The following is a 19,081-nucleotide window of genomic DNA, read 5'->3' on the forward strand; positions in this document are numbered from 1 at the left end:
TCCCTTGAGTAGATTATCTGCAGATACATTTCTTAGGCTACTTTCACACTCGCGTTTTGTGCATGGACGGATCCGTTCAGATAATACAACAGTCTGCTTCCGTTCAGAACGGATCCGTTTCTATTATCCGTAACACAGCCAAAACGGATCCATCTTGAACACCATTGAAAGTCAATGGAGGACGGATCAGTTTTCAATTGCGTTAGTGAAAACAGATCCATCCTCCATTGACTTGCATTGTGTGTCAGAGTGGATCCGTTTGGCTCAGTTTAATCAGATGGACACCAAAACGCTGCCAGCAGCCTCCAGAGCGGAATGGAGACTGAACTGATGCATTCTGAGCGGATCCTTTTCCATTCAAAATGCTTTAGGGCAAAACTGATCCGTTTTGGACCGCTGAGCCCTGAACGGATCTCACAGACGGAAAGCCAAAACGCTAGTGTGAAAGTAGACTTAGTTTTATAGCAATCAGAATTCTCTTCTGATACAAAGCTCCAAACAGATCGTGTCACATGATAGAATTCTGTCTGCCTTTGGCCACCACTAGGGGGAGCTCACTGCATACTGTGTATACATCAAACGCCACAAAACAGTATGCAGTGAGCTCCCCCTAGTGGTGACTGCAGCGAGACAAAGTTTTAAATGAATGTAGGAGGGAGATTTGGAGCTCTGCATCAGAAAATAGACATGAAGATAAAGGAGGACATTACTGTTCTAATAATATAATTTTACAGATAAACAAAAGTATCCTATATATTTTCTGTCTAACAAATTAGTTGCCTCTAGTTTCCCGACTCATTTTTGGCCCCTTTCTCAGAGCAGTTTACCGTTCATAGCAACGCAGGTTGTCAGAAGAGGCTCCCTGGAGGACCCACCTCCCCATCAGAGCTGTGTAATGCTTTGTTTCCCCTGTGGTGGCGCTGCAGGGAAATCTAACACTTGTTCAGTTACGCCAACCCCATTAATCAGTGGATCGCTGATGCAGGGCATCCTGTGCTCAGTTAATCTGCTAGCCTGTAACCAAATTAAAGGGCTACTGAGCTTAATGATCTTCTGAGGCCGTATAATTCCACCTGCTGGTAGAGAGTCTCCCGAAACCAGCCGGCCACAAGGAGCCCCGTTATCATTGGGACTCTGCATTGTAAAGTCGGGGTCCTGCAGACGTACCATAGGGAGCCATTGCTTTCACTTGCAGCACCTCTCCTCTCTATTAGCTGAGCATGCTCTTAAAGGGATCGTCCACTCAAGCCAACCATTGTCCCCATGACTGTATGGGGATTTTAAAGAGGTTGCCCATTGATATAGGAAAAATGGCTTGGGTATGTTTGGTCTCAGGAGGAGATGGGTGTACGCCCCACTGAAAACACATGCATGCTTGACCTCATTTTAGCATCCATATTATGACTCCTACTTAACCTTATTACCATTGGAGATCTGAAAAGGGAGCGTGTCTTGCGGATTTTTCATTGCAGTGTAATAGATTGGTATCTCAGGAACGCCCTCCTGCAATTTAAAGGGTTGCGATCATGTATTACATGTCCAACCAAAGACTGTAATACCCCATAACATGTAGTACCTGATCCGTCCTGCAGGGGCCATCAATGTTATGATTCATATATCACAAAGTACAATGGGACATAAAAAAACAACTGGAAATAATAGTCCTAATTATTCCCAGTAGCACAGTGATGGTGTCCTGGGAATGCCTGTAACATCGCTGATTGTTTCCTTCCAGTATAAAAATTTTGCTGAGAATTAAACTGGGAACGGCCCCTCGCTGTGTCCAGGCGCCCCTAAAGATTACATATTCCTACTGGCAGTCCTGAAAAGTCTTAAATTGTCCATTTAAGCATCTACTGTGTTGAGGACCAGGCGCGGTTTATTGGTTGGCGGCATGGGTGGTTTCCGTGGTGGATTGTCCTCAATATCCTCATCATCCTCATCCTCCTGGTAGTACTGCTGTTGCTGTTGCTGCTGCTTGTTTTTCTGCGGCTGGTGGTCAGTCTCCTCCTCTTCCTCCTCCTCCTCTCTGTCCCTAAGTGATCAACCAAATGTAAATCAGCAAAAGCAGAGGTGAGATTTTAAAAGGCAGAGCCATATTCATTATAATTGTGTCATATACTCCAATCACATCCGGAGCTGCATAAAAAGAATGCAGCGGGCTGACACTTGGCAAATCACAATACTGCCCAGTGCCATCTCCCACCTACACAGGTACTGAACCAGCGGGGAGTGCCAATGAAATTGTGAAGGCAGCTCTAGATGTGAATAGAGTACAAGACACTACAGCATTGTTTAGATTTTCTTTTTTTCCCTTGCCAGAATTATGTATAGATTTATCTAAAACAGGGGTGCCCAACCTGCGGCCCTCCAGCTGTTGTAAAACTACAACTCCCACCATGCCCTGCTGTACGCGGTCTGGCCACACTGGGTGTTGTAGTTTTGCAACAGCTGGAGGGCCGCAGGTTGGACACCCCTGCTCAAAAAAGGCTCTTCTTATGTAATGATACTCCAGTCGGGGGCCATGTTGGACGGTACTGGGGTGCGAACAGTAGTTGCTCATATAGGTGTGCCTATACTAGGCCTCATCCTGGCCGCTAGGGTTTACTGCAGAGGAGACATACGGTCCCGTACGCACGATGTATGCCGTTTCGGGACATATGGCCCGTATGTCTCGGAGGGCATACGGTCGTGTGCGTGAGCCCTTAAAGCAGGGATGCTCAACCTGCGGCCCTCCAGCTGTTGTAAAACTACAACTCCCACCATGCCCTGCTGTAGGCCGATAGCTGTAGGTTGTCCGGGAATGACGGGAGTTGTAGTTTTGCAACAGCTGGAGGTTGAGCATGCCTGCCTTAAAGTCTCGGAAAACCCCTTTAATTCATTCCTTTCATCCCAAGGCAGACTGCATGGACAGGAATGCGGACAATCCCTGCAGGAGCAGTCACAGACCATGTGCCAAGCATATAACCGGGTGCTGCTGGAGGGATAGATGTGGGAGCGGCTGTGTGGCCAACTAGTGCCAGCGGCGCATCCACAGGGTCGTTGCAGCGGCACTCTTTATTACTGGGTGCCATGATAGCGGCGGGTGGACTAGCTGAAATGCATAGGTGCTCCATGACGCGGGATGGAGGGACACTTAGGCCGGAGATAGTAGTTACTAAAACTGGCATGTAAGGATCTAACATTCCACATGTAATAACAGTTCTGGAGCATCTTTTCTTCTGACTCTTATGTTGTGCCGTTCCTCTATTATTCCTAATAAAAGTTTGAAAAAGAATTACCAGCAGACTGCAAAGAGAGTCCAGCTGGGTGTTACCAGTTTGGGGGGGGGGGGGGGGTGTTGCTGAACAACTCAACTGCTGGTAATTCTTCTAGTAGGAATAATAGAGGAACAGAGTCTTAAGAATAGATGCTCTAGTTATTACATGTCAGGAGGGGAACGTAAGATGCAGGGTCTCCCAGGGGGTAAGTGTTTGCCACATTAGCTGCAGCGGAGCTAACACTTAGAGGTCCCTTTGCGAGGCTCCGTCCTCTCACCGTTTGGCACGCCCTTGTAAAGGTGATGGACATCCTCCATCCCCCGCCGTCCATTTTAGTATTAGGCGCAGTGAGTGAAGGACGCTTGCCTGCTGCCGTCCTTTACTCACTGCGCCTAATACTAAAATGGACGGCGCGGGATTTGCGGAACACGGAGGATGTCAATCACCTTTACAAGGGCGTGCCAAATGGCGATTTTTCTAAGTAGCTTCCTGCCAGCAGAGGGCGCAGGAGTGTACAGAAGTGAGTACACGTGGGGGAAATGGAAGGTCTTGCTGTGACTACTAGGAGAAGGGGCGGGCTGGATGGAGTCTTGTGGCCGTGACCATGTCCTGCTATGACCCTAGGGTCCATTCACACATCCGTGGTGCATTGCGGATCCGCAATACACCCGGCCGGCACCCCCATAGAACTGCCTATTCTTAGCCGCAATTGCGGACGAGAATAGGACATGTATTCTTTTGCAGAGCTGCGGCCTGTAAGTCGCGCCTCGGAAATGCAGTGTGCTCTCCGCATCTCTTCCGGCCCCGTAGAGAATGAATGGGTCTGCGGAACAGATGCGCACCCATTCGCGGACGTGTGAATGGGTGTGTGTATGTCAGGGGGCGGGCGCCGGACACCGCTTTGATTTCTTGGTGACCTGCATTCGGACTTCACTTACGCCATCTCATAGTCCTCTTTGTCCTCGCGGTCCCGGCAGCAGCAGCAGTAGGCAATGATGCCGATGACTATGATTCCAGCCAAGCTCCCCCCGATCACTCCGGCATACAGCGCAATGTTCATGGAGGCTGATCAAGAACAAGGACGACAAAAAGACTAAGAATAAGACAAGAAAATGTAAAAGCTGGGCGACAACCATCACATGGGCCGTCATCCAGCCTCCCATATCGGGATGTGGACGTGCCATCTGGTATTCCCATGTAGAAATACCATTCCAGAGTCTGGGAAAGCTGGGTGTCCACCCCGCTGTGAGCTGTAATTGCCTCTATACTGGTTGTCACCCAGCTGCAAACCGTGCCACCCCGCTAGCTGGCGCCGTCTCATACGTCCCTGTTAGGGCGCCTTCACACGCCGCAAATTCTGTTGCGGAATTTTCTGCGACTGAAAATCAGTTCCGTTCATTCGAATGTGGAGCCAAGTGCGAGGTCTTCTGCAAGCCCCAGTCAGGTGGAAAGAACAGATTTTCAAATCACTGAAAATTGTGCAACAAAATCCGCAAGGTGTGAAGGCGCCCTGCACACGTTGCGGGATACGTGCGTTTTGTTTTACGCGCAGATTCCCGTGTAGAAAAACTGCAGCACCAGCAAAGTGTATGAGATCACACAAATCTCATTCACACTTTGCAGATTGACCTGCTGCACGGATTTCAAAATCTGCAGAATATTAGAAATGGTAGATTTTGGTGCGGATATGCTGCAGAAACGCACATAAATCGTCACGGAAACATGTGCGGATCTTATGTGCATTCACGCGTGTGCCTTATAGTGACCTGACGCAGCCGGATGTTAGGGCCCAGGAGCCTGAAACCACTACATCGATATACAGTTGCAAAAAAAAAAAAAAGTATGTGAACCCTTTGGAATGATATGGATTTCTGCACAAATTGGTCATAAAATGTGAGCTGATCTTCATCTAAGTCACAACAATAGACAATCACAAGCAAGTCAACAATTCTTAATCGTAGGTCTTCTGAGAGCTCTTTGGTGCGAGGCATCATTCACATCAGGCAATGCTTCTTGTGAAAAGCAAACCCAGAACTGGTGTGTGTTTTTTATAGGGCAGCTGTAACCAACACCTCCGATCTCATCTCATTGACTGGACTCCAGTTGGCTGACACCTCACTCCAATCAGCTCTTGGAGATGTCATTAGTCTAGGGGTTCACATACTTTTTCCACCTGCACTGTGAAGGTTTACATGGTGTGTTCAATAAAAACATGGTAACATTTCATTTCTTCTTACGTGGCATCACGGCCAGGGTGATATTGCAGAACTCGCTCCCTATTTTATTGGTGGAGGTGCAGATGAAGAATCCGGATGTTTCCATGGAAATGTTTTTCAAGGCCAGTTCTCCTTTGTCTAAAACAGGAAAGAAACAATCAGGATTTAGCGGGACACACACTTATCAGGAAGCACTGGGGTCCTGGTTTTTCTCCAGAAACAGCGCCACTCTTGTCCATTGGCTGCATCTGGTATTGCAGGCCAGCCTTCGTCACTTAAATGCTGCAATTCCAGACACAAACCATGGACAGGAGCGACGCCATTTCTGGAAGAAAAATGAGTGTCCTGAGTAATCGCCCTCCATTGTGTGCAGCGCTGCAGAATATGTTGGCGCTATCGGAGTATATACCTATGACTGCTGTCGGTGGTAGCTGCCGATCCAGATTTTGTGGGGTGTAGCTTTTCCAGGAGTATGTAGGAATCGGAGACCCCTCTTCGGAGTTACAAGTCAGTTTTATGACCTGGCCATATTCTGCCGTTCCAACAATCCCACAAACTGGTTTCGTTGGAGCCACTGGAAGGGGGAAAAAAACACATGACATTTGTGAGGATTCAGACCCCAGGACGTGTGATCCCCCCCAAAGAGAATTCAGACCCCAGGACGTGACCCAAAAGAACTTAGCCCCAATATCTGAGTAATTATTTTCATATGGCGCCCTAGGGGCAGTCTCTTGTTTTCTGCAGTTCTCATAAAATTGCATGTCTGTGTAAGGGCTCATGGACACGAACATATTTTTGGCGGGCCGTATGCAGAACCATTTATTTCAATAGGCCCAGAAAAAAAAAAAAAAAACTGGAATGGGGGGAGGAGGGGGGCACACTACAAAAAAGACGGAGTGCACTGGCGGTTCAAAATAGCAACAGTACCCAAAATTGGCCGCATGTTTTGTGGACAAGGACAGGCATTGTTACAATGGATCCGCAAAAAATATGGGTGTAGCATGGATGGCATCAGTTTTTTTTTTGTTTTGTTTTTTGCGGATCCGTGTTTTGCAGACTGCAAAATACATACGGTCATGTGCATGAGCCCTAAGGCAGAGACATGCTGGGTCCTCCCAAGTGAGAAACGTTCTTGTTCTGATGGTTCTCAATGGAGGACTCCCTCTCCATAAAAGCCCGTCTGCAGCAGGATCCCGACAGTCGCCACCACCGTCATTATACCTACCCAAAACGAGAAGGTCCATTGTGGCCGCACGAGTTCCCTGGAGGTCTGGGGGGTTGATTACTTCGCACTGGTATGTACCGTTATCTTCTATCCTGAGCTTTTCTATAACAATGGACGCATCTCTGGTTTTGAAGTTGCCGCTAAATCTCACCCTATTCACATAAGCGTCATCACTAAAGTTGGTGGTTCCTAAGTATGCAAGTGTTACGATCTGAAAGAAACGGGGATAAGTCAAATAATATATAGGTTAGTCATTAATACAACGGGCGGCAGACTTTATCAGACAAGATTTATGTGATTGACGATTGCAATACCATTTGTCACCAGAGTTGGCGACCAAATCTCCCTTAGGAGGCAATGCAACAGCGCCCCCATCTGATATACAAAATTGTATCCACTTTATATTCAGTGTCTGAAAACCTGTCCCGACCTACTGCACCTCACAGCGAAGGGTTTGTTACAATTGAATCTAATCTACACAATAGCCTGCAGTCCGGACTGATACATGCCACTGATACATTGTAACAAACTCAAGACGGGGAGAGATTTGTGTCTTGCTGGGCTGGAGAATGATCTGCACCAAATCACAAAGGCTATATTCACACAACAGTAAAAAAAAAAAAAAAAAAAAAAAAGGTAGTTCTCTCTGCATATATACTGCCCCCCCCCCATAGTAGCCCCGGTATATATACACTGCCCCCCATAGTAGCCCCAGTATATATACACTGCCCCCCATAGTAGCCCCGGTATATATACACTGCCCCCCATAGTAGCCCCGGTATATATACACTGCCCCCCATAGTAGCCCCGGTATATATACACTGCCCCCCATAGTAGCCCCGGTATATATACACTGCCCCCCATAGTAGCCCCGGTATATATACACTGCCCCCCATAGTAGCCCCGGTATATATACACTACCCCCCATAGTAGCCCCGGGGTGTGCGTGTGTGTGTAATATATATATATATCCATACACAGACCAAAAGTTTGGACACACCTTCTCATTCAAAGAGTTTTCTTTATATTCATGACTACGAAAATTGTAGATTCACACTGAAGGCATCAAAACTATGAATTAACACATGTGAAATTATATACATAACAAAAAAGTGTGAAACAACTGAAAATATGTCATATTCTAGGTTCTTCAAAGTAGCCACCTTTTGCTTTGATTACTGCTTTGCACACTCTTGGCATTCTCTTGATGAGCTTCAAGATGTAGTCACCTGAAATGGTCTTCCAACAGTCTTGAAGGAGTTCCCAGAGATGCTTAGCACTTGTTGGCCCTTTTGCCTTCACTCTGCGGTCCAGCTCACCCCAAACCATCTCGATTGGGTTCAGGTCCGGTGCATGTGGAGGCCAGGTCATCTGGCGCAGCACCCCATCACTCTCCTTCATGGTCAAATAGCTCATACACAGCCTGGAGGTGTGTTTGGGGTCATTGTCCTGTTGAAAAATAAATGATGGTCCAACTAAACGCAAACCGGAAGGAATAGCATGCCGCTGCAAGATGCTGTGGTAGCCATGCTGGTTCAGTATGCCTTCAATTTTGAATAAATCCCCAACAGTGTCACCAGAAAAGCACCATCACACCTCCTCCTCCATGCTTCACGGTGGGAACCAGGCATGTAGAGTCCATCCGTTCACCTTTTCTGCATCGCACAAAGACACGGTGGTTGGAACTAAAGATCTCAAATTTGGACTCATCCGACCAAAGCACAGATTTCCACTGGTCTAATGTCCTTGTGTTCTTTAGCCCAAACAAGTCTCTTCTGCTTGTTGCCTGTCCTTAGCAGTGGTTTCCTAGCAGATATTCTACCATGAAGGCCTGATTCACACAGTCTCCTCTTAACAGTTGTTCTAGAGATGTGTCTGCTGCTAGAACTCTGTGTGGCATTGACCTGGTCTTTAATCTGAGCTGCTGTTAACCTGCGATTTCTGAGGCTGGTGACTCGGATGAACTTATCCTCCGCAGCAGAGGTGACTCTTGGTCTTCCTTTCCTGGGGCGGTCTGCATGTGAGCCAGTTTCTTTGTAGCGCTTGATGGTTTTTGTGACTGCACTTGGGGACACTTTCAAAGTTTTCCCAATTTTTCGGACTGACTGACCTTCATTTCTTAAAGTAATGATGGCCACTCGTTTTTCTTTACTTAGCTGCTTTTTTCTTGCCATAATACAAAATTCTAACAGTCTATTCAGTAGGACTATCAGCTGTGTATCCACCTGACTTCTCCACAACGCAACTGATGGTCCCAACCCCATTTATAAGGCAAGAAATCCCACTTATTAAACCTGACAGGACACACCTGTGAAGTGAAAACCATTTCAGGTGACTACCTCTTGAAGCTCATCAAGAGAATGCCAAGAGTGTGCAAAGCAGTAATCAAAGCAAAAGGTGGCTACTTTGAAGAACCTAGAATAGGACATATTTTCAGTTGTTTCACACTTTTTTGTTATGTATATAATTCCACATGTGTTAATTCATAGTTTTGATGCCTTCAGTGTGAATCTACAATTTTCATAGTCATGAAAATAAAGAAAACTCTTTGAATGAGAAGGTGTGTCCAAACTTTTGGTCTGTACTGAATAAAATATATATATATATATATATATATATATATATATATATATATATATATATATATATATATATAATTTTTTTATTTTTTTTTACCCCCCATAGTAGCCCCGGTATATATAGACTACCCCCCATAGTAGCCCAGGTATATATGAGTATTACACTCACCGGTAATCCGGAAGTCTCCATGACAGCACAAACTGAGATTACCTTCCTCTGATAGGACAGGAAAAAGCACACAGAGGTTAAAAACCCCACCCCCACCCCTCATCGCCAGTGTATTATAACAGGACTAGGACAAGGGGTAGAACGTAAAACTAGCCAAATAGTCCATTGACAAAGAAAACAAGGGCGGGACAAAGTTGTGCTGTCATGGAGACTTCCAGGAAACCGGATTACCGGAGAGTGTAATACTCATTTCCCCAGTCGTCTCCATGACAGCACAAACTGAGAACTAACAAAGTAACTTAGGGGGGACGACGACAGCACCTAGGAATTTACGTCCAAAGGCCAAGTCCTTGTCAGCAAACACATCCATCCTATAATGCTTGGTGAAGGTGTGGGCCCTCTTTCAGGTAGCTGCCCTGTAGATCTGTTCTAGCGAAGCAGAGGCTCTTTCAGCCCAAGAAGTGGAGACCGATCTAACCGAGTGGGCTCTAAGGGATGGAGGAGCCTCCTTACCGGAGGCTTTATAGGCCTCGGAGATGGTGCATCTAATCCAACGGGATATAGAGCTCTTAGCTGCCTTCTTACCCCTATTTGGACCTGCAAACTGGATAAGTAAATTTTTGGCGATACGCCACTCCTCTGTGGCGTGTAAATAATGAAGAACTGAACGCCTAAATTATGGAATCTAGATTCCTTCTCGTCTTTAGGGTTAGGAAAGAAAGACGGGATAACAATATCTTGCGACCTATGAAAGGAGGAGACCACTTTGGGGAGAAAACAGGGGTCTAATTTGAAAACGAGCTTGTCGTCTAGCACTTTGAGGAAGGGTTCCTGTATGGACAGAGCCTGGAACTCGCAAACCCTCCTTGCGGAGGATATGGCCACTAGGAAGATGGTCTTCAGAGTGAGCCACTTAATAAATAAGGAGAGAAGAGGCTCAAACGGAACATCCGACAGCCCTAAAAAGGACGGTGTTGAGGTTCCATGGAGCGACCATATTCCTGACTCGGGGATTTAGTCGATCTGCTGCTTTCAGGAATCTTGCTACCCAGGGGACCTCATAAAGGCTGGTATTATAGAGGGCCCCCAAGGCTGATACCTGAACTCGCAATGTGTTAGGACTGGAGCAAGACCCAAATCCAGCCCATCCTGGAGGGTTAGAAGACCCTCCTCCGGCAGGAAACGGATGGGATCTTCCGGGCTGAGGCACCTGAGGAGCCCGAACCAGCTTCTCCTGGGCCAGAATGGGACCACCAGAATCAGTCTGCACCTTTCGGACTGAAACTTTTGGAGCACTCTTGGGATTACTGGTATCGGGGGAAAGGCGTAGACTAGGCCCGTCGTCAAGCTCTGGGTAAAAGCGTCCATCGCCACACATGGGTCTCTTCGATTGAGGGAGAAGAAATTCTGAACCTTGCGATTCTTTGCTGATGCAAACAGGTCTAGGATGGGATCCCCCCAACGATCCCGAATCCGTTGGAAGGCAGTCTGGGACAAAGACCACTCGCCTGGATCCAGACTTTGCCGACTGAGGTAATCCACCTGGAGATTCAGGGATCCCTTTAGATGTACTGCCGCAAGGGATTGTAGATTCTTTTCTGCCCAGAGGAAGATTCGGTCTGAGAGCCTCTGGAGATGACCGTGTCTTGTTCCCCCTTGGTGCTGGATAAATGCCACAGCTGTGGAATTGTCCGAATGGACCAGGACGTGGCGATTTTTGGCCTGTATTTGGATGGACCTAGGCCCTCCCATACCGCATGGAGGTCTCTGTAGTTGGAGGACATCCTTCTCTGGTCCTCAGACCAGATCCCCTGAAAGGCCTCTAAAGCCGTGAGGGCCCCCCAGCCCCAGGATCTGGTGTCCGTTGTGAGGGAAAACACATACTCCTGCCTCCAAGGAACTCCCGTTTCCAGGTTCTTGGTCTTTAGTCACCAGTCCAGTGAAGCTTTAACTTCCCGGGACACTGACAACCTTCGGTCCAGGGATGATTGAGACCTGTTCAATTGACTTAGGACCAGCTTCTGTAAGGGTCTCATATGGAATTGGGCCCAGGCTACCACAGGAATGCAGGAGGTGAGATGGCCCAGCGTTTCTATGCCCTGCCTTATTGAGCAACAGGACTGCTTGGTGAAGTGGAGGACCCTTGACTTCAGCTTTTGTATCTTTAGCGGGGGGAGAAAGGATCTTTGAAGAGTCGAATCCAAGAGGATACCCAGGAAAATCTTACGGTGATCTGGGAGCAGGTCGGACTTCTCCCAGTTGATCAACCAGCCCAAGTTCTGGAGGCGCGAGAGAACCACTTGGATGTGTCTGTGAAGGAGATCTGAGGTTTCTGCCACTATTAGCAGGTCGTCTAGGTAAGGGACGATTATTATCCCCTCCTTGCTTAGGGAGGCTACGACCTCCGCCATCACCTTGGTGAATATGCGGGGTGCAGATGATATGCCGAACGGGAGGCACAAACTGTCCCGCCTTGCTCCACCGCGAACCTCAGATATCTTCTGGAACGGGCCTGTATTGGGATATGGAAGTATGCGTTGGAGAGGTCTATTGTAGCCATCATAGACCCTCTTTTGATGAGCTTCACCGCTGACTTGACTGTCTCCATCCTGAACTTGTGGTAGGGGTTTTAAATTTATGATGGTCCGAAAATTGCCATTCGATTTCCGGACCAGGAATAGTGACCCCTCCCCAAATCTCTGGCAGGGACCTTTTCTACTGCCCCTAGGCGTAATAAGTTTCTTACGCCCTCGAATAAGGGAGACTCGAGGCCCCTGGTGAGCTTGGTCAGGACGAACCTCTGCGGAGGAAGGGAATCCAGTTCTATAGTGTAGCCATGTTCTACGATGCCTAATATATACGGATCCATGATGGTTTGTTCCCAAACCCCTAGAAAGGAGCTGAGCCTTCCTCCGACCGGGATGATGTCATTGTTTTGATGAAGAGGGATCTCCCCTGTTGGGATTAAGGAAAAAACCTTATCCTCTCCCGCCACTCGTAAATCCGCGACCCTCGCGGCTCCTCCTATCGGCCCTGGGATCCTGCTGGGGCCTCCGAAAAAACTGTCTCCTGGACTTGGATTTGTCCTCTGGAAAGCTCTTACTGTCTGTGGCGTTCTCAAGGATCTTGTCCAGGTCGGACCCGAACACGTACTGACCGTGAAAGGGTAGAGATAATCAGCCTGTTTTTTGATACGTGGTCGCCCGACCAGGCTTTAAGCCATAGTACCCGCCTGGTAGTATTGGACAGACCGCCGTGCGGGCAGATAGCCTAACCGATACTGCAGCAGCATCGGCAAGGAAAAAAGTTGCCTTCTTCAGAAGAGGAATACTGTCCAGGATCTCCTCCCGAGGGGCCTTATTCGCTATATGGTGCTCTAGTTGTTCAAGCCACACTGCGAGTGTACGAGCCACACATGTCGCTGCTACCCCCGGCTTTAGGAGAGCTGCTGTAGCTTCCCAGGTTCTCTTGAGCAGACTCTCGGCTTTCCTATCTAGAGGGTCCTTGAGCTACGCTGCGTCCTTAAACGGAAGAACCGTTCGTTTCCCTACTTTAGCAACGGGAGCATCCACTCTGGGAATGGCCTCCCAGTCGGCACAGTCCGCTTCGTCGAAGGGGTATCGCCTTTTGAGATAAAGGAACCCTTCTCCGGCTTCTCCCATTCTGCCCGTATCATCTTCTGGACATTGTCCAGGACCGGGAACACCGATTTGTGCCTCTCCCCTAAACCCCCAAAAATCTCCTCCTGGACTGACTTGGATCTCTTAGGGACCTCCATCTTAATAGTAGCCCTGATGGTTCGGATCAATTCTTCAATATCCTCTGGGTTAAAAAGGAATCTCCTGTACTCACTACTTTCCTCCAATTCCTGAGATCTAGCCGAAGTCCCCGCATCTGACAAAACAGAGCCGGCCGAGTCCAGATCACTCCCTGAGTAGTCAAGGCCTCTGGAAGAGGGAGGTCTGTGGCCCTGACCGGGCTGGGGTATAGGGGAGTCCCTAGCGGCCAATGCTGATTGGACCTCCGTTCTGACCAGAGTCTTGATCTCCTCCATGAAACTAGAGGACTCTGCCTTCACCACGGTGGAGGTGCAGTCTTTACATAGTAACTTGGACCCTAAGGAAGGAAGGCGCTTAGAACAGACGCCACACTTCCTGGGTCTGGGTTTAACGGAGGAGTAAGACTCCTTTTCTCCCTGCAACACCAAGGGAGGAAAGGGTCAACCACTGCAGGGAAAATAAGCAACATGAAAAGGGTGCCAGCAGGCTACTCACACCGCCCAGAGTAGTAGGGGGCTCAGGACCCGAGCCAGTGGTGGTAGGGGCGCTCATCTTCTCAGCTCCCGTCGCTGTCAGCAGGTAGGGTGACCGTGGAGGCCTCAGAGCGGCCGAATCTGCTTCCCTTTTTGAATTTGGCGCCGGCCGCGGCCTCCGTGATGTCACGACGCTGGCCACGCCTCCCGGCGTCTGACGTCATGACCTGGCGACTGGAGGGAAGCGCGTCACAGCGTCGCTCCAGCAGCCCTACCTCACTGCTTCAAGCCCGCCTGGGCCGCCGCAGAGGGAACTTCGCCGGGATCACCATGAATGAGGGTGACCCGGGCATAGACCGCGACTGGAGGAGGGAGAGCCGGACCCCGGAACCGACCTCCGGTCTAACCGATGACACCCCACCATAGCAGGGTGAGAAGAAAAAGGTAAAAAAATTTAAAGAAAAAACTAGGGAACCCAGAAGGGCTCCCAGCACCTCTCTGGCATTCCTTCCTTGACAGGACAGGAAAAAACACTGGCGATGAGGGGTGGGGGTGGGGTTTTTAACCTCTCTGTGTGCTTTTTCCTGTCCTATCAGAGGAAGGCAATCTCAGTTTGTGCTGTCATGGAGACGACTGGGGAATTAATATATATATTATATATATATATATATATATATATATATATATATATATATATATATATATATATATATATATATATATATATAAAAATTAAAGTGTGGCAGCACCAGTACAAAAGAGATAGAACGGGTGCCATGTCCAGGGTTATCACTGCTTACCCAAAGTATGTAGATGAAAACGGACAGCACATCCAGTAGAAAAATACTAAAATGTATTCAGCCACAGTGGCACAGTGAGACGACGTTTCGGTTCAAAACAGAGCCTTTCTCAAGCATCAAACATAAGTGTGCACATAGCATATAAATAGATATACATGATTAGGGGGTGGATCAATCAATTAATACAGTCATTCTGATAAAATTATGTGTAAACATGATTACAGATAGATACAGTAAAAGTGTACCCCCCATAGTAGCCCCAGTATATATAATGCCCCCCCCCCCCAGGAGCCCCAGTATATATAATGCCCCCCCCCCAGGAGCCCCAGTATATACAGTGGGATGCAAAAGTTTGGGCAACCTTGTTCATCGTCAGGATTTTCCTGTATAAATCGTTGGTTGTTACGATAAAAAATGTCAGTTAAATATATCATATAGGAGACACACACAGTGATATCTGAGAAGTGACATGAAGTTTATTGGATTTACAGAAAGTGCGCTATAATTGTTTATACACAATCAGGCCGGTGCTACATGTGGTCACTGTTGTTGTTGTTGTCGTCATTTTATTGATTCCAAAACCTTTAGAACTAAATTATTGGAACTCAAATTGGCTTGGTAAGCTCAGTGACCCCTGACCTACATACACAGGTGAATCCAATTATGAGAAAGAGTATTTGAGGGGTCTCAATTGTAAGTTTCCCTCCTCTTTTATTTTTCTCTGAAGAGTAGCAACATGGGGGTCTCAAAACAACTCTCAAATGACCTGAAGACAAAGATTGTTCACCATCATGGTTTAGGGGAAGGATACAGAAAGTTGTCTCAGAGATTTCCGCCGTCTGTTTCCACAGTTAGGAACATAATGAGGAAATGGAAGACCACAGGCTCAGGTCAAGTTAAGGCTCGAAGTGGCAGACCAAGAAAAATCTCGGATAGACAGAAGCGACGAATGGTGAGAACAGTTAGAGTCAACCCACAGACCAGCACCAAAGACCTACAACATCATCTTGCTGCAGATGGAGTCACTGTGCATCGTTCAACCATTCGGAGCACTTTACACAAGGAGATGCTGTATGCGAGAGTGATGCAGAGGAAGCCTTTTCTCCGCCCACAGCACAAAAAGTGCCGCTTGAGGTGGGCTAGAGCACATTTGGACAAGCCAGCTTCATTTTGGAATAAGGGGCTGTGGACTGATGAAACTAAAATTGAGTTATTTGGCCATAACAAGGGGCGTTATGAATGGAGGAAAAAGAACACAGCATTCCAAGAAAAACACCTGCTACCTACAGTAAAATATGGTGGTGGTTCCATCATGCTGTGGGGCTGTGTGGCCAGTGCAGGGACTGGGAATCTTGTCAAAGTTGAGGGACGCATGGATTCCACTCAGTATCAGCAGATTCTGGAGACTAATGTCCAGGAATCAGTGACAAAGCTGAAGCTGCGCCGGGGCTGGATCTTTCAACAAGACAACGACCCTAAACACTGCTCAAAATCCACTAAGGAACAAGTACAACGTTATGGAATGGCCATCTCAGTCCCCAGACCTGAATATAATGGGAAATCTGTGGTGTGACTTAAGAGAGCTGTCCATGCTCGGAAGCCATCAAACCTGAATGAACTAAAGATGTTTTGTAAAGAGGAATGGTCCAAAATACCTTCAACCAGAATCCAGACTCTCATTGGAGCCTACAGGAAGCGTTTAGCGGCTGTAATTTCTGCAAAAGGAGGATCTACTAAATATTGATTTCATTTCTTTTTTGTGGTGCCGAAATTTATGCACCTGCCTAATAGTGTTTAAACAATTATAGCCCACTTTTTGTAAATCCAATAAACTTCATTTCACTTCTCAAATATCACTGTGTGCGTCTCCTATATGATAGATTTAACTGACATTTTTTATCGTAACAACCAACGATTTATACAGGAAAATCCTGACAATTAACAAGATTGCCCAAACTTTCGCATCCCACTGTATAATGCCCCCCTCCCCCCCCCCCCCTGGAGCCCCAGTATATATATATAATGCCCCTCCCCCAGGAGCCCCAGTATATATAATGCCCCCACAGTGCCACCCTGTATGTAAAATGCCCCCAATATTCTTCCCCCAGTATAAAATACCCCCAAGTAGTGCCACCTTATGTATGAAATCCCCCCAGCAGTTCCCTCCTGTGTACAAAATGCTTTTAGTAGTGCCCCCAGTAATAAATGAGCTTTTTTTTTTTTAACCCCTGCAAGGCACTTCAAACTGATTTTAACAGCCGCACTCCTGTCTACATGGTCATTAGAAACGGGCCCATCTGGCCAAAAAAATAGGACATATCCTGTTTTTTACTGGCCGTTAAAAATAAATAAATAAAAACAGCCATAGACTTTGATTGGTTCTAAGAACGACCTTTTTTGGTGAATGTAAGCCAATGCTGCCTGTATTAGTAGCACTTGTACAGGTGACAGATTACAGTACTTTGTCTCCCTCTGCTGTCTAAAAACTGCAATGACACATTGCAATTTTAGATTTAGGTCTTAGGCTACCTTCACATTAGAGTTTTCAATTCCGCTATTGAGTGCAGTCATAGAATCTCAATAGCGGAAGAAAACGCTTCCGCTTTGTCCCCATTCATTGTCAATGGGGACAAAACTGAACTGAACGAAATGGAGAGCACCAGAATGCAATCCGTTCCGTTTGGTTGCGCTCCCATTGTGGACAGAATGCTGCTGCAAGCAGAGTTTCTGTCCGCGATGTTGCGGAGTTAGACGGATCTGTCCTGTCACAATGTAAGTCAACAGGAACGGATCCGTTTTCTCTGACACAATAGAAAACGGATTCGTCCCCCATTGACTGTCAATGGTGTTCATGACGGATCCGTCACGGCTATAGAAGACATAATACAACCGGATCCGTTCATGGCGGATGCATGCAGTTGTATTATGGTAACGGAAGCGTTTTTTAAGATCCATGACGGATCCGCAAAAACCGGTAATGTGAAAGTAGCCTCATTCACACAGTCAGTGTTCGGTCAGTGATTTCCATCAGTGATTTTGAGCCAAAACCAGGTGCGGTTTTAAACGCAGATGTTTCCATTATACCTTATCTCTGTGTAGGTTCCGCTCCTGGTTTTGGCTCAAAATCACTGACCAAACACTGACCGAACACTGACTGTGTGAATGAGGCCTTAGCCTGGATTTGAGGTGTGATGGTACATATCAGCGTATCATCCACCGCACCCCCGCGGCACATACTAGTGATAAACGAATAGCTGGTAAAGTCAGTAATTTCATTTTTATCCCACTTTTGGGTAGGTCACGTTAACCCCTGATGACCTGAAGGGGCCACACACTTAAAACCAGTTGTCAATTACTGCAATGTGTGTTGTCATGACATCACCGCACCCATATGATGTCATCACTGCTCAGCTGATTGATTGGACGATGAAGGATGCACCCATGACGGTCCTCACGTCAGGAAAGGAGGGAGGCAAGTATATCTGTATAAAGGGGGTCTTGTGTGTGGTCTGTAACAGTTTACAGGGTCTATTTTGAGGTCAGTATAAGTTTGGGGGTCTATATTAATGTTTGGGAGGGTCTCTTCATTTAGGGGGTCAGGTTTGGGGTCTCTATACATTTAGGGCAGTGATGGCCTTCCAGCTGTTTTAAAACTACAACTCCCATCAACGCTTGTTATAGGTTGATAACTATAGACTGTCCAAGCATGCTGGGAGTTGTAGTTTTGCAACAGCTGGAGGGCTGCAGGTTGGGCATCCCTGATTTAGGAGGTCAGGTTCGGGGCCTGTATTCATTTAGGGTGGGGGGGGTTTGGAGTCTTTTAGTTTAGAGGATTGGGTCTGGTCTAAGATTTAGTCGCTCAGGGAATCTGGTCTGGGGTCTGTATATTAGTTTAGGTCATTGGTGGCGAACCTATGGCACGCATGCCAAAGGGGGCACTCAGAGCCCTCTGTGTGCGCCGTGTGTAGGGTTGCCACGTGGGCACTATTACTAATGAGCGCTTCCGTTGTGGAGCCATCATCAGTACAGTCTTTGCCTCCCTCTTCCTCGCTTGCATTAAAAAAAAAAAAAAACCCACCTCATCCATTTGAGGTGAAAACTTGCTGGTCTCTGGATGCGCAGGCAAGACCCGCGCTCCAGCGCGATGACGTTTCGCAGCATTGACAGGAAGCCATCACGATGGAGCGCGGGTCTTGCCCTGCGCATCCAGAGACCAGCAAGTGTTCACCCGGAGGAGGGAGGAGTCTTTTTGCACAAGAAGAGTGGGGAAGGGGGCATTAATAATACCGTGGGCTCTAATAGGGGCCTCATTAATACTGGGAGCCACTAATGATGCATTATTAATACTGGGGGCCACTAATGATGCATTATTAATACTGAGGGCCACTAATGATGCATTATTCATACTAGGGGGCGCCAATGGGGGCATTCATTTTACTGGGGCCCGTGTTAAGCCACGCCCCCACAGCTTAACTTGGCCGGTATATTTCTGTATTAAGGTAAATTACTGTGTTGGCACTTTGCAATAAATAAGTGGGTGTTGGGTTGCAGTTTCGGTGGTCTGATCTAGGGTCTGTATG

At 47.4% G+C, this 19,081-nt stretch overlaps 1 protein-coding gene across 1 annotated transcript in view; it reads right to left on the bottom strand.

The window, feature by feature from the left end:
- Positions 1–333: 333 nt before the first annotated feature.
- Positions 334–19,081, bottom strand: part of GPA33 (glycoprotein A33) — a 31,293-nt gene continuing 12,545 nt past the window's right edge. The window contains exons 3-7 of the mRNA XM_044287349.1: positions 6,702–6,912; positions 5,886–6,050; positions 5,498–5,614; positions 4,199–4,325; positions 334–2,035 (exon numbers count right to left, since the gene is read on the bottom strand). Coding sequence (XP_044143284.1) covers positions 1,846–2,035; positions 4,199–4,325; positions 5,498–5,614; positions 5,886–6,050; positions 6,702–6,912 — 810 coding nt within the window. The 3' untranslated portion in view covers positions 334–1,845. The remainder of the gene's footprint in view (positions 2,036–4,198; positions 4,326–5,497; positions 5,615–5,885; positions 6,051–6,701; positions 6,913–19,081) is intronic.

This window comes from Bufo gargarizans, chromosome 3 (assembly GCF_014858855.1).
Source record: "Bufo gargarizans isolate SCDJY-AF-19 chromosome 3, ASM1485885v1, whole genome shotgun sequence".
In the NCBI taxonomy this organism is placed as follows: Eukaryota; Metazoa; Chordata; class Amphibia; order Anura; family Bufonidae; genus Bufo; species Bufo gargarizans.